This window comes from Psilocybe cubensis, chromosome 6 (genome assembly GCF_017499595.1).
Source record: "Psilocybe cubensis strain MGC-MH-2018 chromosome 6, whole genome shotgun sequence".
NCBI classification, from domain to species: domain Eukaryota; kingdom Fungi; phylum Basidiomycota; class Agaricomycetes; order Agaricales; family Agrocybaceae; genus Psilocybe; species Psilocybe cubensis.
The window spans coordinates 2728136-2751675 of NC_063004.1; the positions used below are offsets into that span (position 1 = coordinate 2728136).

The 23540-nt window shown below is 45.7% G+C and overlaps 3 protein-coding genes across 3 annotated transcripts; 1 reads left to right on the top strand and 2 right to left on the bottom strand.

The window, feature by feature from the left end:
• Nucleotides 1-82: 82 nt before the first annotated feature.
• JR316_0007364 (ATP-binding cassette transporter abc4) lies at nt 83-6200 on the bottom strand (the record flags this gene model as incomplete). The annotated part of the gene is made up of 31 exons (XM_047893107.1): nt 83-196; nt 276-299; nt 357-469; nt 529-543; nt 616-846; nt 919-934; nt 991-1123; nt 1171-1193; nt 1372-1501; nt 1554-1943; nt 2007-2255; nt 2319-2462; nt 2526-2971; nt 3029-3095; nt 3147-3245; nt 3469-3616; nt 3689-3726; nt 3788-4031; nt 4085-4174; nt 4233-4306; nt 4358-4386; nt 4443-4549; nt 4608-4638; nt 4698-4794; nt 4855-4918; nt 4975-5312; nt 5372-5459; nt 5515-5578; nt 5633-5809; nt 5867-6145; nt 6186-6200. 31 exons carry the CDS (start codon nt 6198-6200, stop codon nt 83-85), a joined length of 4077 nt encoding a protein of 1358 aa, XP_047748389.1.
• A 1566-nt stretch (nt 6201-7766) lies between these two features.
• On the bottom strand, nt 7767-14566 carry JR316_0007365 (ATP-binding cassette transporter abc4; the record flags this gene model as incomplete). Its single annotated transcript, XM_047893108.1, has 36 exons — nt 7767-7883; nt 7938-7961; nt 8012-8124; nt 8182-8196; nt 8258-8488; nt 8541-8556; nt 8612-8737; nt 8792-8814; nt 8866-8929; nt 8996-9125; nt 9188-9476; nt 9535-9587; nt 9650-9898; nt 9959-10102; nt 10169-10596; nt 10647-10713; nt 10767-10852; nt 10908-10920; nt 10981-11068; nt 11116-11274; nt 11337-11374; nt 11434-11731; nt 11823-11912; nt 11997-12070; nt 12133-12161; nt 12236-12342; nt 12421-12451; nt 12504-12600; nt 12672-12735; nt 12797-13176; nt 13245-13332; nt 13388-13454; nt 13514-13690; nt 13748-14008; nt 14069-14447; nt 14499-14566. The coding sequence occupies 36 exons, from the start codon at nt 14564-14566 to the stop codon at nt 7767-7769; spliced, it is 4683 nt and encodes a 1560-aa protein (XP_047748390.1).
• Nucleotides 14567-15501: 935 nt separating this feature from the next.
• On the top strand, nt 15502-22295 carry JR316_0007366 (uncharacterized protein; the record flags this gene model as incomplete). Its single annotated transcript, XM_047893109.1, has 13 exons — nt 15502-16305; nt 16391-16669; nt 16726-16757; nt 16807-16898; nt 17152-17270; nt 17454-17705; nt 17777-18845; nt 18900-19063; nt 19121-19788; nt 20451-20679; nt 20744-21806; nt 21856-22028; nt 22095-22295. The coding sequence occupies 13 exons, from the start codon at nt 15502-15504 to the stop codon at nt 22293-22295; spliced, it is 5145 nt and encodes a 1714-aa protein (XP_047748391.1).
• Nucleotides 22296-23540: the final 1245 nt, after the last annotated feature.

A 23540-nucleotide genomic window follows, 5' to 3' on the forward strand; every position in this document is an offset into this window, starting at 1 on the left:
AAGTATATAGTCTCTGAAGTCCGAGCTACGTGTATGTCCAGAGATTAATAAATAAATGTTCGCCATATAATGATGTCACTGCTTAGGCAGGAAATGCCATGGAATACAAAGCCTTTTTATCTCTGCTTCCATCCACAAGAGATTTAAACCGGCTCCCCTCCCTTCCCAAAAGTACTTTAGGTTCATCGAATTCGAGCTAAGCGGCGTAACGATGACTCAGCATCTCGTATCCCTCATCTCTCTAAGAGACATATCAGAGAATTAAAATGACTCACAATCCGACCTTCATCTAACACGAGCTGGATGAGATGGAATATGAGCAGTTGGCAGGAGATAAAGTAGTTAGAACCACACACGATTTTATCAGCGTCCATTATTGTCTGGAGTCGATGGGCCACTGTCAATACGGTGACGTCTGATCCAAGCTCATTCCTCAGAGATGCTTGGATGATAGCATCGGTCTTATGATCTAAGAACAAATCAGTGGTTTCGACAACAAAAGTTGATTGAAAATATTAAGTTACATACCAATTGCAGACGTTGCTGTAAATTATTATCACAATTACGGTACCATCATTCTCCGCTTCATGAGAATTTATGTGCACCATCACATACCTTCATCCAATATCAATAATTTGCTGTTCCGGACAATAGCCCGCGCAAGGGCAATGATCTGACGTTGACCTACCGATAAATTCTGCCCACCGCTCGAAATAAACGTATCCAGAGAAAATTTGCCATTTTCTTCTGTCTCTTGAAGAGAGAACAGTCCTGCAGAGCGCAAGGCGCCATTGAGAGTGGCATCGTCATGTTGCTCGAAGGGGTCTAGATTCCGGCGGAGAGTCCCTTGTTAGATAGAAATAATATATAATTAATCCACTTGTGGCTTCCGCCTGAACGAATGCGATGTATATTTACCACTCAATAGTTCAGGCTTGATGAAAGTGGTGTTAGTAGTCAATGTATACATTTTCGAGCAAGGAGACGAACCATTTGAGGGATGATGGTTATGCTTGACCTGAGATCGCTCAGATTAATCTTGTTCGTGGGGATTCCGTCGTAGTAGACGGTGCCGTCCGTCAGGATGAGGCGCAATAGGGAAAGTGTCAGCGAGCTCTGGATTCTTGATAAGCAAAATCAAGTAAAATCAGAAAAAATCTTGAGCAATACCTTTCCACTTCCCGTTCTTCCCACTGCGAAAACAAAAATTGTTAGCATTGAAGCTACAGTGTGTAGTATAAAACGAACCAATCCCAATTCTTTCCCCTGATTTTACGGAAAATGACACATTATGAAGCACTTCCGGTCCTTTCTAATCCTCCAAATTAACATCATTGTGTTAGCTGTTAAAAGACCAAATATTTTTCTCACCGCAGAGTATCGAGCAGAAAGTCCTTCCACCTCCAAACTTCCACTAGTTGGCCATGCAGCCGGTGGCTTTCCTGCCTCTGTTGCCTCGGACTCATGCTCAATGTCAAGGTAACGTCTAACTCTCTCCAAGCTTCAACACAAATGCATCAGCAGATTTCCCTTTCCCAAAAGTAACAGCGTACCTATTCGCTTGCACTTCCAAGTCATTAAAATACCTCACCAGCCATAGAATCGACGAGCAAAACTCCAACGACATGGTCAAAGAGAATCCAACATTCGACGTGTTCAGTTTCCTGTTGATGAGCATGTACGACGCTAGGGCAGCCGTGAAGGTAGCGCTCAGGAAGTCGATGCGTACCCCAAGCCAGCGATTGAGGGGTGTCCAGGCTACTTTCATATAGTGGTCTATCCGTTTTAGCAGCTCTTGTCGGAAGGGCTCTTGAGCACCGTATGCTCGGATTGATACTTCCAGGCCTGAATTCAGCCGACCAACATCATAAGTGATTATAGGGGACCTACCCAAACCGGCAATAACGGTACCAAAATGAGAAACGATGGGTGGTCGTGCATTACTACATACGCAAGAATTAGAAGGAACGTCCATCAGGATATATTGACAGATGTCAATATCATACCTTGATTCTCGTTTGAGAGATATCTGAGCCTTGAGATACATTCGCCCTGTAAATATTCCAAGAGCCGCTATCAAAACTCCTGGAACTACCACGCTGGGAGTCAACAACGCGGGCCCAGCCAGCTTGACCATCATTGAAATGGTAAGATCAACAACTTGAGCAAGGAAGCGTGCTAGCGGTCCGTCAACCTGTCCAATGTCCTGTGCACAGCGGGAAATAATGCGAGCGGAGGGTGTCTCGTCAAGCCATCTAATTTACACCATTTTCAGCACTAGCAGGACAACCAAAGTGGATATTTCTTTCGGCACATACCGGAGTGTGGATGTGAGGACGGAGTCCGTTAGCTTTCTGTTGATTGTCCTGGAGGCCCTTTGTGCGCCGGTGTTGTAAATCAGCACAGCACATGTGTACATGCCCATGGATATGAACAGGATAGAAGTGTAGATTGTGAGATAGCTGGTCTCAGATCGATCGATGAGAACATCATGTCATGTCCAAGGATGAAGCTTGAAGACTCACAAAGGCACATTAATTTCTTCAGGAAGATGGGTCTCATACTTCGATCCCCAGAATCCCAGAAACCAGACCCCAACCATATATCCACACTGCATCAAAATGAGGCCAGTAAGCCATGCCGTCATAAATAGAATAGGTCGGTCTCCTCCGAGGCCTTTTAGATAGAGCATGTATGTTCCCCCGCTGACTTTTCCCAACACAATCTCTTCTGCGAGTATGAGTTTTCCATCAGGCTTCCCTGCTTCCTTGAGGCGTTCATCGGTCGAATCTTTCCCATCGAGATCTTCGCCCATTAGTTCCAACTTGTCGAGTCGTTTAAGTTCGCTGGCTAGATCGGCATCTGCTTGGAGGACCTGATTGATATCTTTTCCCATATTGTGTACAGTACCACTGAGGTCGACTGACACAATGTGCTCCGCGATGGGACCTACAAGAGAAACATTGTGGGTCTGGACCACAGATCACGATCAGCTATAACAAGAAAGTTGAGCGTTGGCAGTACACACCACGAGCAGAACAGTCCTTCCGCGTATCAGATCGCCTTGCAGACACTCTTTAACGATGAAGTTTGCCCTGCAAAGATGTGTCAAAAGAATAAACTAGGGGAAATGGGAAACTAATTACGTGTGGACATCCAGAGCAGCAAGTACATCGTCAAGGAGTATGATTTCTGCCGACGAATAAACCGCCCTAGCTAGCGTAACGCGTGCCTTTTGTCCACCACTATTTTACGCGTCAGACAAAACACACAAAGATTTTTATGTTAAATTTGGACACATGCCTCAGCGTGATGCCCCTTTCTCCAATCTCTGTTTCATCTCCTGCCTCAAAAAGCTCCAAATCGCGTGTCAAATCACATTGAAAAATAACTAAACCCGACATGCCGACTAGTTAGCAGATAATGCATATTGATTCAGGCTATCTTGAACCATCACCTTTATTGTACCGTTCTTCATCATATTCTGATTGGAAAAGAATGTTGTTTTTGACCGTATCATTGAGAACCCAAGATTCCTGAGCGGCATAGGCCACACCTCCCGAGCGAGGTAGGTTGAACCACGAGCTGTTACCCATAGGGATGTAGTGCATTTCACCTAGTGGTGCGCAATATATTGACGTCAATATTCAAATCCAGCAAGGAAACCAAAACCCAGACAATCACACACCGAGTAAAGCCATTAGAATTGAGGTTTTTCCTGACCCACTGTCATTTGAATAAGTACGCCGCCTTGTGATAGGCAAATATAAATGCGAGTATAACTGACGTTGGTCCGACAATCAGGTTCAAACAGCCCTTCTTGAACTCTACTGTGTCATTGATTCGCAATCGGAACGTCCTCGACGGTGTAGAATGTCCAGAGGTGCTGGTCCACGTGAACTCTGCTTGATTGAAGCCAATCGTATCCCGTCCAAATAGGTCTTGATTTGGTTTTTCACTCCCCTCAGAGAACTGGTCCAAGAAATCCCGTTCGTTTAAGAAGCCATTAACCCTGTCCAACGCAACCTTGCCTGTGAAGGACCATGAGATGTTTCCTGTCTTTCTGTACTTCAAATACACTTACCTCTGATGAATGCGTTAACCATGATTGAAGTTCGTCGGAGCATGCCTCGAACTATATTGAAAACGGCCATACTGGGGAAGATGATCGAAGCTAAATCAATGCAGCTCAGCTATAACGACGGTCGCAACACAAGCAACTAATTACTGACCGTTCAGACTTTGTCCTCGTATCAAGGTGTGTGTCCCGTATGTAACGAGCATAGTTATCGTAGGTATAATGAAACTGAAGAATAAATTATCAACAGTTGATGACACACATGTTCAAGAGACCTACTTGATAACCTCGTTCGTGAGATTAATCAACTGATTTAATTACAATCAGCTTGGTTCCAAGTTTATTTATTGCTATAAAAACATACCTTGTCCCTCCACAGCCAAACCAATTCTTCTTCTCTCTTCTCATCAAGAATCGCGCGCATTCTGTTCTCCCAGCCAAACATCTTGACCATACGAAGGACCCCAATAGCTTAATTTCCTCCAGTTTTAATTCGTGTTACGGGATGCTAAGACATGGTTGGACCTACTCTCAGTTACAGCTTGGACTCTAGCTTCAGTCTGAAATGGCACGGATTAAAGAACGTAATCGAGAATCAAATCGTAAAGCTGGTAAGTACCTTTTTCATTCGTTGGCGGTGGATATTTTGTAATTTTCCTCCGACGTAACCAGGAACGGGGAGGAGGAGCAGTATGCTGATGATCCCAACGATGGCACTAAATATAGTTTTTGAGAGGTGGCCACTTCAAGCAGGCATCAACGAAATGCGGAGTTACCTCCATCCAAGAATTTTGTAAAGAAACACTGCACCAAATACAATTTCTAGAGGACCTTGAATGACTGCAAACAGTGTCACTGTGGCTGACAATAGGCATTTAGGTCTACAAGGTACTTACCAAGCATAAGTATCTCAGATACAAAGCCAACGTTTGGAATATCATATGCGATGAGGGTATTTACTCTTCCGACCATGCTGCCTTTCATATCATGAGACGATCCTTTAGAAGCCACGAGTTGACTGTCTTTCACTTCTGCGTTCTCATCTTTGGCAGATCGAAGCCGGAGGACGTGCTCGAAAATCAAATCCGTCAACATCGACTGCGCCAAGCTCCCTATCGAGTTCAGATGGACGTAATTCTGGAAACATAGAGACATCGAAAGTCGACCAAGAAAAAGGACCAGAATCCAAAACCACGGGCGGACAAAGTCATCTTTGCCGTCTGAGTCTAGCGATCTAATGGAGAATGAGACGTTAAGATAACGGTATTGGAAATGGAAGGTTAGAGTGCCTACACCAGCAGTCTGTTGAGAGCTATTGGTGAAGCGAAGTTGGACAGTGTAAGCAGGGTGATAATCAGCGACATGGCGATGACCTTTTTGTCTGTAAGAGCATGCTCAGATAGCTAATTCGGTCTCGTATCAAGAGATAGTCTCACAAAACACTCGTAGCAAGCCCCAAACGACATTCCTCTTCTGTATACCTCTTGATTCGCCAATATGCTGTTATAAAGGTGAGAAGGGCGTTTGTGTTTTGTCAGTTGGTTTTGGACGTACCGGATAAGCAATATTTATCAGATATTGTGCGCTATGAGAATCGGCCAATGGAGGAAGAAACGTGTGGGACAAGTGTTGGACTTGATAGGCTTTGAATATGACTGAATCTGCATACGAAAATGTTACGCGCGACAAAATAGATGCCGTTTGTTCTGGGTTTGTAACTTCCATTGGATTCTGTATTTGGATTAGCTATCCAAGTTACTATTTCTGCGGTGGTTCCAGTTTTCTGACCTTTGGGTCAACAGGAATATATTGTCGAGGAACGAATAGGGGTAGGATAAACCCAGTGATAGTCAATATCGCCAGATGTATACGTAGCGCGCCATCCAGAGGTCGGTCAATTGGTGTTTTATCATATGTTGCTAAAGGCCAGATGTCACGATAGACATACACCGCGAAGACAGTGAGGAGAATGATGGTAGCATGACGCGATGCCTCCCTGCTGACAGCAGGGGAAGCCAAAGAAAGTATCGACAAAACAACAGTGTAAACCTTCAGTCCGAGATAGTGCTTTAGAACGAACAGATCGACAATAATTTGGAGTACTTACGTATGTTATACCCATCGTTTGACCGTGAAACCGTGTACCGCAATCATTCTTTGCTTGACCATCGCCATTCCATCGACATCGAAAGAACCATAAAAATGCCAGCGTGATGGTTCCGAAAAGACGAAAACCATAGAAAGCAGCAATAATTCTATTTATTGCTGTATGCTCCTTTGGACTTTCACCAAGATCGCCTTTTTTGACATCATTCGACCGGTCTACTTTCCTCCACACTTTAGATAGCTTGGTGAACACGAAGGTTGAACAGCGAAGAAACAGAATTAAGGTGGAGAGTGTAACCACAAAGCAGATCACCACAGTAGAACTGCATAGGAATTAGAATCCATTGAGAACAGAACACAAAGACGCACTACGTGTCATTTCGACTGCTCGAAAGCTTTAAACTCGAATTATTCTCTTCTGTAGTCCAATTGCTAAAGATTGTCATCGGGAAAGATGAGAAAGGGTCAAATGGTAGCATGAAAGTCTGTAAAATTGTTATCCCATCATATATACTCAACACGCCCTCGTCGGGCAGGAGCCACCGTGTGTAAGCATGATAAGTACTCGGCGATCAGAGCGTTGTAATTGAGGCAAAAATAGCATGCCATGGAAGTACATTTATGCTTACTCTGTTCTTCCTAAGATTGGGCTCATCAGAAACCAGCACCCTTACGTAATCAATGGGCTTGGCGCCAAGAGCGGCCAAAATCCAGCTCGAAAAAAAAATCAAAAGTTATGTTGACGGAAAATGGTTTCAGACAAAAAGTTTAAAAAAAAAAAATTCATAAATGTGCATATACAATCCTTACTACTAGCCTTTATGCCCACAATAATAGAATTACACCTCAGAGGTCAAATTGTAGTCTCTGGAAGTCCATAATGAGTCTGAGAGGTATTACTTAGGCGTGACTTATTGTCACGTGTGGTCACGTGTACCATTATATAAGCGGCCAAAAGAACATTGTCAAATTTTCGAAAATCTCCCAAACTCGAGAAAACACCATTTCTGACGTGTTAGACTAAAAAAAAAGGAAAAAAATTAAAATCTTTATAACTTCTTGAGATCAAAATTTTTTTGAAAAAAAAAACCACAGATGTGTTCAAAGAAGCATAACCTACATATCTGTGGTTCAAAAATGTAGAATAGTGTGAGTGCAGAAGGGTTGAAAAGGTTCGGAGGTAAGCCAACTTTTGCTTACCTAAGGGGGTGCTGGTTCCTGATGAGCCCAATCTTATTGGATTGTTGAAAGCGAGATGCATATGTGTCCACGACATGATGTTCATTTCAGCGTGATACGGAGAAAAGTCGGGAGAGAAGCGACGAAAGAAATAGTGGAACGATGATTGGTGGATGCAGACGCGAAGGAGCTTGCCCTTAAGTTTGCACATGATCCAAAATGAATAAACAGACCGTCGCGACTCGCGAGTCCATCGGCGCGACAGACTGGTCAGACGCCAAATGCTGTCATTGAATCTGATCAAGCTATGTCAAAGGAATCATAAATCAGCTACACATTCTAATAATTCAGTCAAATTTCGGGGACTACACGTGTATCCAACTCCCGATCATATCAGGCTACATCAAAGCTTGTGACTTGTGAGCTCGTTTAGGAGAATCTTGTCCTTGCTTTCATCCACCAAAGCACGTAGAATACCTTGGGGGTATTGTAGCAGAGCACTCGGGGTGTCAAATTCGACCTATGTGTAGTGTAAATATATCAAGAGACTGGTATAAATCGAAGCAAAACGCACAATCTTGCCACTTTCAAGCACCATCTGTATGCCAATCAGTATATTTAGGGGTGCACACATAAATTAGAACCTACAATTTTATCGGCATCCATAATGGTCTGTAATCGATGAGCAACAGTTATAACGGTGACATCCGCCCCGAGCTTGCTTCGAAGAGTGCTCTGAATCACCGCATCAGTTTTATAATCTACACTCAACACGACCGTCAGTATTATCATTATTGCAGTGTACTTTAAATACATACCAATCGCAGACGTGGCTGTCAGTAAGCGTGGTAAACATGATGGATGCATCTCGAGTAATAAAGAAACAGCACAAACCTTCATCCAGAATCAATAATTTACTACCACGAACCATGGCCCTGGCGAGTGCAATAATCTGCCTTTGACCAACAGAGAGGTTGTTACCGCCTCCTGCGATCTTACTATCCAACGTGAGCCTCACTTCACCTGCTTCTTCTTGCAGCGAAAATAGGCCAGCAGCACGGAGCGCATCGTTCAAGGTGGCATCGTCGTTTTGACCAAATGGATCTAAATTCTGACGAAGAGTGCCTTTAAAGTATGACTCAGCTCACAATACTTTCGATTAACAGAACCTTCGTACCACTAAGAAGTTCAGGCTATAGAGGTTAATGAGCCAACACACTGTCGAAATATACAAATTTTTGTGCTCACTGTTTGAGGAATAATGGTGATGTTGGACCTTAAGACATCGAGATTGAGGGTACCCGTAGCAATTCCATCGAAGAACACCGTGCCTTCTGTCAAAATACATCTCAAAAGAGCAAGAGTGAGAGAGCTCTGTGGGATAAGCTGTCAGCCACAAATGATTACGTAATATCGAATAGGAGCTACCTTTCCGCTGCCCGTCCGACCGACTGTAATACGCGCTAAGAAAGTCTATTATAAAGAAAAACAATGGAACGTACCAACGCCAATTCGCTGACCCGATGAAATATGGAAAGATAAATTGTGTAGCACTCTAGGCCCCGTCTGAAGCAATAAAGGTATGAAGTGTTAACCTGAGTCGAAGCCCGAGCATAGGGCAAGGTTCCTTACCTGAGAATATTGAGCAGATAGACCCTCTACGCGGATGTCTCCGCTTGTAGGCCAAGATGCAGGAGGAAGACCAGATGATGTTGGCTTCGGCTCTTGATCGATATCGATATATCCTTGGATACGCTCTAAGCTACAGTCAATCCGTCAATCTCCGCTTACCATAAATCGGCAGTCAAACGTAACACAGCACACCTATTCGACTCCACCTCAAGGTCGTTGACAACCCTGATCAGCCAAAATATATACAGCGTGAAGCCAAAGCCTAGTGTAAGGGAGAATCCAGTATTCGAGGCACTGATGTTTGAGCCGTAAACCAGGTATAAGGCAAGTGCAGAGGTGAAAAGGGCACCAAGTGCATCAATACGGAACCCAATCCACCTATTAATCGTCCAGGAGGTCCTCGCCGTTCGAGAATAATGATCGATCCGATCAAAGGACACCTCTCGAAACGCCTTTTGCATCCCATAGGCCCGAATCGACACTGGTAACAGAACAACTGAATGTTGTACTACATTGTCAATACACATGCAGTAACCCACCCAGGCCCTGAATCGTTGCACCAAAATGTGCAAGAAGAGGCGCACGAGCATTGCTTTGTTACGAAATCAATCAATACCAAATTTCATTAACCTCCAAAACCAGACATCCACTCACCTCATCTCTCTCTTAATCGACAACTGAGCGCGCATATACAGATTTCCCACATATATCCCTAACACAGCAACAGCAACACCCGGAAACACAAACACCGGACTGAACAGAACGATCCCTCCCAATGTTCCTAGCATACCAATGAATTGGCTGCCGACCCACATGAGCGAGTGAGGGATGGGCTCGTCGACTGTTTGGATGTCTTGTGTAAACCTGGTGATGATGCGTGCGGTTGGAGTTTCATCTAGCCATCTGAACGGGTAGGATATCATCAGTGGGGGGATTTGCAACTGGAGATGCAGGAATGCATACCGTAATGTACTCCTGAAGACAGCATCAGCGAGTTTGTAATGTATCACTTTGGACGCTTCGATTGAACGCGAGCTGAAGTAATAGTTGACTCCCGCATAAATTAGAACCCCTGCTCCAAGTATAGATGAGAACACCGAAAGATAGCTACACATCCCAATACATCAATATCCCAAGAAATCCTCTCATACGTTATAAAAATGAAAAACTCACAACCAAAGCCTAACTTCTGATGCAGGATACTTTTCATACTGGGCACCCCAGACGCCTAAAAACCACGGCTGCATCATAAAGGTAGCCTCGCACAACACCAGGCCTCCAATCCACAGCACTCCGAACAGTGTAGGGTGTCTTCCACCTAGCGCTGACAGGAGCAGCTTCATAGAACGCCATGTTATGTGACCCTCGACGATTTCCTCGGCCATGACGAGCTTCCCAGCGGGGTTGGTAGAGGATGAAGGAACGAGTGCGTCAGTGGGCTTTTCTGGAGGTGGCAATGTCATGTACTGTGTCCCCTTCACCGTTTCGGGGTGTGCCGTATCGGAATTATTTATCGCCCTGCTGTGGCTTGAGATACTTCCATCTGATCCCAACGTAACAACCATTTCAGCAATAGGGGACACAAGCGCAACATTATGGGTCTAGAGGGGACTTCAACTACAATGAAAAAATCATCTGGCATCACACTCACTACTAGAAGAACAGTCCTTCCTTTCACCAAATCCCCACAGAAGCACTTATTCACAATCCAAACCGCTCTAAATTGCTTATAAGAATGTCAACAAACATGAGGAGGCGTGAGAAATCTTACGTATGCACGTCCAAAGCAGCCAGAACATCGTCTAAAAGGATAATTTCCGCAGAAGAATAAATGGCTCTCGCAAGAGTAACTCGTGCCTGCAAAATTTATCAGTAACTTGCTTGGTACTACCATCGCAATCGGCACAAGTACCTTTTGACCACCGCTAAAATAATTTGATGTTACCGGCGCTTAGACAAATATAACCGTGGGAAAGATCACGCACCTGAGTGTCAAGCCCCTTTCACCAACCTCCGTCTCATCACCCGCATCGAACAGCTCCAAATCGCGTTCCAGCGCGCATTGATTTAACACTTTAAATCGGCTTTAGCAAAGACAACTGATGTATAGAATTACACACCTTTTTTGTACCTCTTTTCGTCAAACGCATATCCAAACACGATATTCTCACGAATGGTCGCATTTTGTACCCACGTTTCTTGCGAAGCGTACGCAACGCCGCCCTGTCTCGGTAAGTTATACCAAGATCCAGAATTTCCTGGGATATAGTGCATCTCGCCTACCAATATTTCAATAGTTTAATCATGCCAAAAGACAAGGAGATAAAAATAAGAGACGTACCAAGAAGCGCCATGAGCATCGAAGTTTTCCCTGATCCACTGAAGCATACCCGGTAGACAACTATTATTTATATATGAAAACTTGTTGAAGGACTTACGTAGGACCGACGATGAGATTGATACAGTTTCGTTTGAACACCAGTTCTCCATCGATGCGAAGTTTGTACGACCTCTGGCTGTCACGATCTGACGACGAGAGGCGGTCCTCTGAATCAGCCGACCAAGTGAATACGGCGTCTTTGAATCCAATAGTGCCCTCGTTTCCATTTTCACGACAAATATCCTCTGCGGACGAGTTTGTCGATGACTGTAGGTCACTTTCACCCTCGTGCAAATATCGATCTAGCAATTCGCTTTCCTGCAAAAACGAGTTCGCACGATCAAGCGACACCTTCGCTACACAGACAAACATTCAAGAAGAAAATATCAGAACCCCACACATCCACACACATCAAACATAATAGAAACCATAGGCTAACTCACTAACCTTCAATAACAAGGGTATACTGGCCCGCAACTCTCGCTACCTGCTCCCGCACCACTAATTCAACAGCCATACTAGAAAATATCTTCGAGGCTGTTATGCATGTCCAAATTACATGAGCATTCGACTATATTCACCAACACGAGCCGAGCCGAGTGATTGTTTAGACGTACGAACCTGTTAACTCCTGACCCATAATAATCGTGTACGTCCCGTACGTCATGAGCATTGACAACGTTGGCGCCAGAATACTGAAATATGCATTATCAAAATCAGGAGAATACGTGAATACATTGGAGTTATAAAGACTCACCTCGCACAGTCGTTCGCAAGTGCAAGTTTCTTTTACACAAAGCATACAAAAATTAAAGAGATGGGCACAGTCACACGCTATACAGTAGGAAGCACGCACACACCTTCATAGCCCACAACCAACCCAATTCTTCATCCCGCTTCCTCTCAAGTGGTTCAGTCATCTGTCGCTCCCACCCGAAAAGTTTGATCATCCTTAGAATTCCAACAGCTAATAAAATAAAAACAATACCCCAAACGCTAAATCAATTTCACAAGAAAAGAGATGTTCGACTTGGATTGAACGAACCTTCAGAGATGGACTGTACTCTCGCATCTGTCTATCGCAACCAATCAGTACTCCGATACAAGATGATGGAAGAGAAGGCGTACGAGTTTCATCTTAGTAACCTGCACATCCTGAATTTTCTTCCCAATAAATCCAACGACGGGCGTAAGCGCTAACGTAGTGAAAAGTCCAGCAAACGCCCTATACAAAAAAAAATCAACACCAGATTCTTCAATAACACAAAAGCGGAGGAATGGAAGAAGGAGACTGACGCCCATCCAAGAATATTATACAAAAACACAATCGAAAGCGCGATCTGCAGCGTCACGACGATAACTTTGTAAGAGACAGGGGTTAGTTTGGTTCGTGACATTGTCCGCGAGAAGATATTACGTACGGAAAGAAGGAAAATCACAGCCTTCAGCAATACTCTGCAAATCACTCGTGACGAGGTTATTTATCCTCCCTACAAAATGTTCTCCCCCGCTCACGCTCCCTGAATCTACAGGCGACGTTGTCCTCTCCCCCTCCCTCCCCGTCTCGGACCCAGCCTCCATCTCAGCACCAGCATCAGCCTTCACCCTAACACACAACCCCCGCTCAAAAAAAGCCTGCATCATTACCGCCTGCACTCTCACTCTCACCTTTGTCTGCACATACGAGTTCCACTGCTTCACGGCAGACTCCCCTACAGGTCCGATGAGCATTAGAAGGGGCCACACCCACGGTTTGATTTGGGATGCGGTTGTGGTGTGATTGTCACGATTCTCGAGATATCTGGTTGGGTTCATCCGGTTAGCATTGTTTTGAAGGATCTTGGATGGATATATGATGTGGAACTTTACCTTAATGTCCTGTTTATCCCGATTGGCGCGACGAACGTCGCTAGAGCATGTATGACGCTTCCGACAAAGATGATCACGAGTTCGTATCCTACGTACAACCAACTCATCAACCCCCATCAAATGAATGTTAGGATTAGGCTTACGGAAGAATGCTACTAGGCCAAAGAATATATGACGACGACGCCTCGCTCCGGGAAAAGGGTCAACAAACTGCAACAAAAAATTTCAGATCCATCCATCCATCCAGGGAAAGGGGAAGTGATAAAGACCCTTGAAGCACGACCTGAGAGGTACCGTGCACAGTCATAGTCTGCCAACGGAGGTAGCTGGTCATGTTTCAAGTGCCGGACCTTGTTGGCCAATTTGATCAATGGATCCATGTATGTATATGTCAGAGCTGAGAACCAAGAAGCCGTTTGCTCCGGATTCGGGGTGGGGGATGGGTTCTAAAGGAATACCAGAAGTTAGCATATGAGTCATCAGGGTTGAGAGTGGAAGCGCACTTTGTGGTCCAGTGGGACATATGGATGGGGTATAAAAAGCGGTATGACGATTGCCAATAGAGAAAGCAAGGCGATTTTGACCCAGAGAATGGCTCCTTCAGCGTTGTCGGCCGGTTCCGTGCCATACTGAGCTAATGGCCAAACGTTTCGATACGCGTAGACGCCCAGAAGTGATAGGAGGACGGAGACGTGGAATCTGACTGGAGAGGGAAAGATAGATGAAGGCCAGAATGACAATATTGATAGCAAGGCAGCGTATGCCTAGGTTTACACAATCAACCCGAAATCAGAAATTGAAATGGAACTGCAGTTCACACTCACAATAGCCAGGGTCAGAGCCTCCTGAGTGCATATTGAGCGATGAAGCGATGATGTTCCATGAAGGGTGGTGGTGTTGTAGCCTTCAATATTGGTGCGGGAGAAAAGATACAGCAGCAGCAGTGTGCACAGCAGTCGCGCTACCATAAAGCCAAAAATGACAGAACCGCCTCTTTTTTGGATTCCGCGCTTCCACCCGTGAAATATGACTTGAGAACGCGAGCCATCATCCCCTTGGGACGCGTCTGAACCACTGGGCAGAGTATCATTTTGGTTGTTTCTCAACCAGCGTCGGTAGAGTATTAGAGCTGCATGGCTTAGCTGGAGGGCCATGAGTATCGAAGAGAGGAGTAGCGGGATGAGTCGCAGATCTATCGGAACACTGAAAGTTATAAGTAATAACAAAAGTCGAGTCGATAGCATAAGAACTCACGCGTTCTCATTGGCGAACATCATTACCGTCTGTCTGTCTTCAAGTTGGTGCATAAACACGATTATCATTTGCTATACAAATAGGTAAGATTTGCTGAGAGAATAAAGCGAGAAAGGCCCTCAGTCCTCTGTAAAGAGAAAATTCGACCGTAAATATAAGTCCTCACGGGCACAGGGTCCGACATGGGTACAGGGTGCAGATGAGGTCAATGTGCTCAGAGCATATGGAAGATGTGGATCAAAAGACGGTACCGCATCCAAAAATAGGGCACGAAAAGTAACAAGTCATTTCGTCACTGATTCACCCGGCCCTAAATTGCTCGGCGCATCGCTCTTTTGGAATGCAATGATCGCCACAAACAACGCAAGATACACGTTTACAAAACTTGTGCAACGGAACCATGAGCATGTTGAACGAGTGGTCGTTTCGATGGCTCTGACTCGCCGAAGGAGGTCGCGATGACGCAGGTCAGTCCCTGAGCGGATAAGTAAAACGTTAAACTCCGGAATGCCCGTCCTTAGCTGAGTGAGCGAACAAAACGCGCATATATACCGTTATGTCCGTTGTAAAGACATATATGCGCGAGGCTTGATGTGTATGAAAATTTGCGGGTGCCCTCCTTAAAGGATAGTGTCCACAAATGAATGAACCTGTCCTTCTTATTGCGATTGACTCCAGTCTTCTGTTTTCTACCGAAAGCTGAGCCCACGAAGAGAACATGAACTAGTAAGGATACGAAGCGCGCTTGCAGTCCAAAAGTTCATGTTGAAGTATATATTTGTGTAGAACGGAGCTTGAGCATGAACGCGGCATTGATGGTGGGAGGAAGAGTTAGGAGGGCGAAAATCCAATCTTATCGCACCCGTGCACATGACTGACAAAAGCCGAATGCTGCCGACGGCCATCCTGTCTTTCCAGTATTGCGTCGTGCGATGGACGTTCCCTGGGGCTTATTCATCCTCATCCTCCCTTCACAGGCAATTTCAACCCACAAAGACCCCTCATGCTCCTCACAGACCTCCCGCCCGAGCTTATCGAGGAAGTGCTCACCTACTGCGACCCTCTCGATGTCTCCAAGCTAGCCCAGATGTGCAGCACACTGCGAAAGCTCGTCTATGGCGCCGAAGATTCCAAACTATGGCGCGAGCTCTACCTCATGCAGCCGTTCGACGACCCCCGGCACTGTATTGCGCAGGACGGCAACCCCGTTCCCCAGCCGATCGCATGGCGGGACGAGCTGCAGCGTCTCATGCGCGTGCGAACCATCCTTACCTCATCCAACGCCTTTGCGATCCTCAAACCAGGCGAACTCAAAGTAATCCTCAAATTCATCCTCAAATTCATCAGCAACGTCCCCCCGATCTCGCCCTTTGGTGATGTAGCCATGAACCACGTCTGGGCTGTCGCGATGCTTCAAGGCGGGTTCATAGATCTACTAGAGAACAAAGAGGGGAAGGACGACGAGGAGAGGCAGCTCACCTCGAAGCTGCACACATACTACGGGATCACCGTCGCAGACAAACAGGCGCGCAAAAGGGTTCTCTCGCGCGCCTTCGTCTATTCTCTGCGCAACTACCGCCCCGAGACGGAGTACGGCCCGTTCTTCTCCTCGGGCGCGGTCAACTGGGAGCACATGCAGGCTATCCACCACGTCGTGTCCATGCACCTCGTCGATCTGCAGGAGGAGGCGGATTATAAGTTTCCGATTTTCCCACTGAGTTTGCCGTTTACGCAGTCGGCGATCCCGCCTGAGTTGGCGCTGGACGAGCCGGAGAGTGATTGGGCGGGGGTTGCGGGCACATGGAATGTGTCGTTTTGCTTTTGCGACCATCGGGACTTATTGAGTGCGTTCTTATGCGATATATGGGTGCTTTTGCTAACACGTTTATCAGGGTTTAATGAAGCTAATGTATGCGCCTCTCTCCTACCTCACCGAGCCTTTTAACAATCCACAGGAATCACGGGTAGACTACTCGATGTTTGAAGACCCCGAGTTCCGCGAGGAGTTCCGCTCTTTAGGTGTCACCCTGCACATCACACGCACAAAGCCTGACCCGCAGCATCCGACGAGACCAGAAATTCATTTCTTCGGCGAGATGATGGCCCCATCGAATTCGACGATGATTGGGCATGTTAAGATGACGAATGAGAATCAGATTCAGTGGCATTTTGTACGTGTGTTCCGGTTAAGGGTAGTTTTTTGGGTTTGTTGTTGATGGTGTGCTAGGTATCGGGAGACCAAGGGAATGGCATCTGGAGGTATGGTTGCATTTGATTGCACTCTTTTATGTTCTCATGATTTGTACAGCTCGGAAGGCATACAGGTGGGCGGTATACGATCCAGCTACGGGGTGCTCGGATCATGGACAACTGTATTCCACGACTTCGACGACCCCGTCGGTACGTTTTCATATTCTCTTAACCGACATCCTTCGTTTATAATCGCATCGCTCTCAGGTCCTTTCTGGATGATGAGAAGAAATGCGTCAAGCGGAGAGCCTTTCCCACAGATATACTAAGGCGCTATATCACACCCCCTTGACTTGGAGTAAGCATTAAATGTATATGTAAATGTAGGCTTTTATTCGACACTGCTCATTGTATTATGTTGTGTAAGCTAGGAAATATTATTTATTTGATGTGCGTCTCCTAGATCTACTCCTGATAACCAACGGATTCGCTTTCACCCTCAAGCTCAATCTCGCGTTACGGAGGATCCTTCGTCGATTCGAACCTGTGTTAGTTTTCTGGGCCTTTGGGCCTTTGGAAGCCGTATGCCCGGGCTAAGGCAAAAAACGCCTACCCTGAAGTTATACTTCGATCACGAGATCATTATTACCCAGGGTTCGAACTTGAACGCTTGGCGTTGAAGTTCAGTTTGAAAAAGAACGCGTTGATTGACGCGTTATTATCCCTCTATTCTCCATCATTAGTCGCTGAATCTTCGGTACACAGAAGCTGTCTCAAGGCTTGCATCGATCCAGACGTCAAACAGCAAATTTCTGCTCGAAACGAGGACGCCGGGTAGTAATGGGTGCTGCAGGTGTTGAGGGCCAATTTGTAGGCCCTATGCCTATCGAAAATATGCTGGAGCTGCTGCCGGTCATGGATCTAAAGCAAAAGATGGAAGTTATGCCACACTTTACGAAGAATTATTTCTTTGGACTGGACGAACAAGACGAGAAGAAGGAGATGTGTAATTCATTCGTAAGTCCCTCTGTCTATCTCCTTCATTCTCCTTCATTCTGATTGCTTTACTTTTGCTTTGATATATAAAGATTCAACGTGTTGGAGCGAGTCAAGCTATTTCAGGGTTCCAGCTGGTTAACTCGTCGGCATATTCCTATGCAGATTCAGAGGCTTTGGTGCCTGATGTGGTGGCGTATAAACAGAGCGTAGCAGTCCCGCAAAACAGCATCGACTACATGGAGCTGGAGTTGATTTTCGAGTTTAGAACCCAGCAAGACAAAGCGGACCCTTTTGATCATAGAGCCACCAAGGATAGCATTGACTCGGAAAGCCAGTTGGATTCAACCGAATCACAACATCCTTTCGAGGCTAGAGGCGACGCGAACAAGGTGTGCCCAAGGCGGATATACAACTATGCGAAAATGTGGCTCGGAGCTCAACACCGCACGCATTGCTACATCGTGGATATTGGGGACCCCTACGCACGAATTATTCGGTTTGATCGTGCGGGTGCGCTCGTCTCCGAACAGATTAATTATCGGATTGATGGACATTTACTTCTGGAATTTCTCTGGCGACACTCTCAAACCACTGACGAAGCCCGTGGGCACGATACAACGGTCAGAATGGTGCCTCTAGACGACGAGAAAGTCAAGCTGGCACAGAGCAAGCTATGCCAATGGAGACCACAAGATCACAACGCCAAAGTTCTCGAAATGGATATTCCACCAAGTGCTGGTGGGGTGGCACATACAGTTTATGTTTGGGGGGCTTTATCTGAACCACACTCACTGATTGGAAGGGCGACGCGAGGGTACCCGGCGTGGGACCCCAGTCGTCCGGAGGGGGAGGACATTGTCTTTTTGAAGGATTCCTGGAGATCGTGTGCGCCAGGTATGGAAAAGGAAACCGATATACTTCAGACTCTGAACAAACATGGTGTCCGAAATGTACCACAATACCTCTACGGCGACGACATACCTGGCCATAGGACAATCACCCAGGATTATACCGAAGCAGAATGGAATGCAGGTGGAGTCGCAAAGGACGTTATAAAGAGAGTGCACATTAGATTCGTTGAAGACGTTGTCGGTCTTCCTCTCTGGGAGTTCGAGAACCCAAGGCAGTTGGTCGTGGCTATACATGATGCTATAATTGGTAAGCATTGAGTGATTTTCGTGATTCAATGCTCATTCAATTATCCTGCGGCAGCTCACCAAGATGCGTATCAGCTCTGCGGGATTCTACACAGAGACGTGAGCTTAGGAAATATCCTACGGAGGAGAGATGGTAAAGGCGGAGTGCTGAATGACTGGGACCTGGCAGCACGCTACAACATTGAAACACATACTCCTCTCAAGCAGCAATCTCGGTCGGTGAGTGACTTGATTTGCTCGGGTGATGACTTGCGGCTAACAATGTACTATTACCAGGGAACGTGGCAGTTCATGTCAATAGGACTTCTCGAGGACCCGTCAAAGGTTCACCACTGCATCGACGACGCCGAGTCTTTTATTTGGGCCCTTCTTTACTGCACTATGCGTTACATGAAGACCAGCATTGTGCCTATAAGGTTGCAATCAGTAATGGAGAGGATATTTGATCAAGTTGACCGAGATGTCCCAGGCGAATTAAACACAGGCGGGGCTGGCAAACAATCTTTCGTCACCGGCAATCGTTTTAGCTTCGGAGGCTTCGTTGTTAGCGACAATGAACCACTGACAAGCCTGATAGCTAAACTCTTCAAAAGTATTATTTTAGAGTTTCGCATTCGTCTTGCAGGGTCTCCCATCCACATCGACAAACTTATGATAGACCACCAATTTACTCGTGAACAGGCTCAAGAAACATTTGACCGCGAAACCAACGAGCTAGGAGTGCAGCTTTATCTACTTATGGAATCAACTTTAAAGGAGTCCCTCAACAAGGATTGGCCAAGCAGTGATTTCGGTTGGCACGACTACCTCGAACTGTTAAAGACCGCAAATGCTAAAAAGCATCCCGTTGACTCCGCGTTTAGTTCTGTTTTGGATGGGTCTCCCTTGCACCAACCAAGGAAGAGACAGAAGCATTCCAATGATACACCATACCTTTCTTCCGGGTCTTTATCTTAGGTGTCCCAGATCAGACCCAACATATTCTAATACGCAATAATGGACCAAGTAGGAATCAGTATATAATCCTAAAGACGCTACTCGATCTTCAAGTACATAGCATGCATTTTCCCTTTGTCATCTTGGATTTTGCAATTTTCATTCATCAGCTTTCAAGTACTATCATACTAATAATTTGCTTTGAACTTAATGCTTGATATTTAATTCTGTTTTGAAAAACCTTTGTCAGATTGGAGGTTTAAATTCAAACCCAAAGCTTGAGGCTCGGATGATCATTTGCGGAAGTTTAAGAGGATTATTGGAGAATACTCGAGAGAAACTCGAGGTGAGAAAAATAAGAGAATTCTTTACTATCCAATTTGATACTGTTGAAATTTTCTTTGAAGTCTGATTTCCAACTTGTTTCCAACATCTCGAGGCTTGAACTGTCGTCGATGAGTACCGCTGTGACTCGGAACTTGAAGTGACTCAAAATAGTCCAACTCAAAAACGCCTGCCCTAAGGTCAGATCACGAGGTCAGTCTTCGAAGTACGGAGCGCGCGCCGCATGCATAGAGTTGGTTCGTGGAAATAACTAATTTAACACGATATATTTGCGATATCTCAAACCATTCCTTGCCAATAGACCTTAGGTGGACGGACAACATAGTTTGCAGCGAACCAAACATCAAGCAGTACCGTATTCTGGGCGGAACACTGTGGGATTCATGGGTGCGGTCGATCTTCAAGGCCGATTTGTGGGCCCTATGCCTATTGAGGATATGCTGGAGTTGTTGCCAGTAGCGGAGCTAAGGACCAAAACCATGCTGAATTTCGCGCATAATTACTTCACTGCGTTGGATGTACAGGGCGAGAAGAAAGAGATGTCTGATTCATTAGTAAGTCCATCTATTCTATCTATGTATTTCTGATTACTCTAGCTTTGCTTTGGAATGTTTGAAGATTCAACGTGTTATAGCGAGTCAGGCTATTCCTGGGTTCCAGCTGATCAACTTGTCGAAATATTCTTACGGAGATTCAGAGGCTTTGGTGCCGGATGTGGTGGTGTACAAACAGAGCGTAACAGTTCCTCAAAACAACATTGACTACACGGAGCTGGAGTTGGCTTTTGACATTAGAAACACACGAGAAAGAGCCGACCCTTTTGATTGTAGAGCCGTCAAGACCATTGGCTCAGAAGGCCAGTCGGAATCTGAGTCTCAATATCCTTTCGAGGCCAGAGGCGACGCGAACAAGGTGTGTCGAAGGCGGATATGCAATTATGCGAAAAAGTGGCTCTCAGCTCAACACCGCGTGCATTGCTACGTCGTGTATGTTGGTGATCCCTACGCGCGGATTATTCGTTTTGACCGTGCGGGTGCGCTCGTCTCTGAACAGATTAATTATCGGATTGATGGACATTTACTTCTGGAATTTCTCTGGCGACACTCTCAAACCACTGACGAAGCCCGTGGGCATGATACAACGGTCAGAATGGTGCCTCTAGACGACGAGAAAGTCAAGCTGGCACAGAGTAAGCTATACCAATGGAGACCACAAAATGATAACGTGAAGGTTCTCGAAATGGATATTCCAACAAATGCTGGTGGGGTGGCACATACAGTTTATGTTTGGGGAGCCTTATCAGAACCCTACTTGGTGACTGGAAGAGCGACTCGAGGATACCCGGCGTGGGACCCCAATCGTCCCGAGGGGGAGGACATTGTCTTTTTGAAGGATTCCTGGAGATCATGTGCGCAAGGCACGGAAAAGGAAACCGACATACTTCAGATTTTGAACAAACATGGCGTTCGAAATGTACCACAATACCTCTACGGCGACGACATTGCTGGCCACATGACAATCACCCAGGATTATGCCGCAGCGGAATGGAATGCAGGTGGAGTTACGAAGGATATTATAAAGAGAGTGCACATTCGGTTTGTCGAAGACATCGTTGGTCTTCCTCTTTGGGAATTCGAGAACCCAAAGCAGTTGGTTGAGGCTGTCCATGACGCTGTAATCGGTAAGCATGCAATTATGTTCATGATTGATGCTCACCTATCTCGCAACAGCCCACCAGGATGCATACCAGCTCTGTGGGATTCTACACCGAGATGTGAGCATAGGAAATATCCTACGGAGGAGAGATGGTGCAGGCGGGGTTCTGAACGACTGGGACCTCGCGGCGCGCTACAATATTGAAACACATACTCCTCTCACGGACAAGAAGCATCAATCTCGGGCGGTACGTACTTTGCATTGATGTAGTATTAATTCCTGGATGATACTATCTCTGTTGAATCTTTTCTAGGGAACTTGGCAGTTCATGTCAATAGGACTTCTCCGGGACCCGTCAAAGGTTCACTATTGCATCGACGATGCTGAGTCTTTTATTTGGGCCCTTCTTTACTGCACAATGCGGTATATTAAGACCAGCATTGTGCCTATAAGGCTGCAAAATACCATGGAAGATCTATTTGACCAAGTTACCGAGGCGTACCAGGCGAATTAAACACAGGCGGGGCAGGCAAACAATCTTTCGTCACCGGCGATCATTCCAGCTTCATAGACTTCGTTGTTAGCGACAATGAACCACTGAGAAGCCTCATAGCTGAACTCTTCAAAAGTATTATTTTCGAGTTTCGCATTCGTCTTGCAGAGTCTTACATCCACATCGACGAACTTATAGAAGACCACCAATTTACTCGTGAGCAGGCTCAAGAAACCTTTATCCGCGAAACCAATGAGCTAGGAGTGCAGCTTTATTTACTTATGGAGTCAACTTTGAAGGATTCCCTCAGCAAGGACTGGCCCAAAAGTAATCCAGGTTGGCATGATCACCTCCGTCACCAAAATTCGTAAGAGGTCGCAACAGAGTCCCAGGCTGCCTGACTTGAATAAAGGTCTATACAACGTCCGGTGTCGCGCTCTATGGGCCCGCAGATATGCTATCTTATTATAGAAGAACAATATAATAAAGGTTCATAAATCTACCAGATTTTTAGCGACTGAAACGTGCTCCTTGAGTACGTCACAGCCTGCCTTTGGAAAATGTTGGAAAATGTTCATCCACAACTAAGTCGAACTTGAGCTTTGTTGAACCGGAAATTGTAAATGTCGCAAATTTTCTATATCACGTGAATTGGTTGTTGAGTCTTAAGTTGAAGCGCGTCGACTTTTCTCTTCTAAGACTCGTACCAGCAGCCCAGGAATACTCAAGCCTGGGAATACACTGGTGTTGCTGGTATAAGCTACCTTCAAATTTTTCTTACTTTTCTGAAAATCGTGCTGCAGCGGTGGATTGAAGCAAGGATTTACTTCGGTTGGGTGCGGTGAGCATTCATTCGATGAAACCTTTTCACCAACCCTACTCCAAATTGCCTTCCTTTTGTTCGTTATACTGGCGGCCTAGAAATTTTCGGGCACGGAAATACGCCAGCGCTGTCAGTACATTTGAACATGCTTACAATCTTTCCTTACTTTTTAACGAAACTAACTGTCTAATCTATTCTCCGTACTTGCTTGACTTTGAGACACTTTGGAAAAGCGGTCGGGTCGTGTATGTTGAATACCGAATGAATCTTGACCGTTTCTTCAATTCTTATTCTTGACCAAAGCTACAGCACCCTTGTTGATTGTTTTACAAGGTGCTGGGTGGAGATTAAAAGCGGTACCGTCTCCAACAATGATACCATGTTAGAACGACGTCGCTTCTGGTTTACTAACATTATCTAGTAATTTCAACAGATTAACCAAA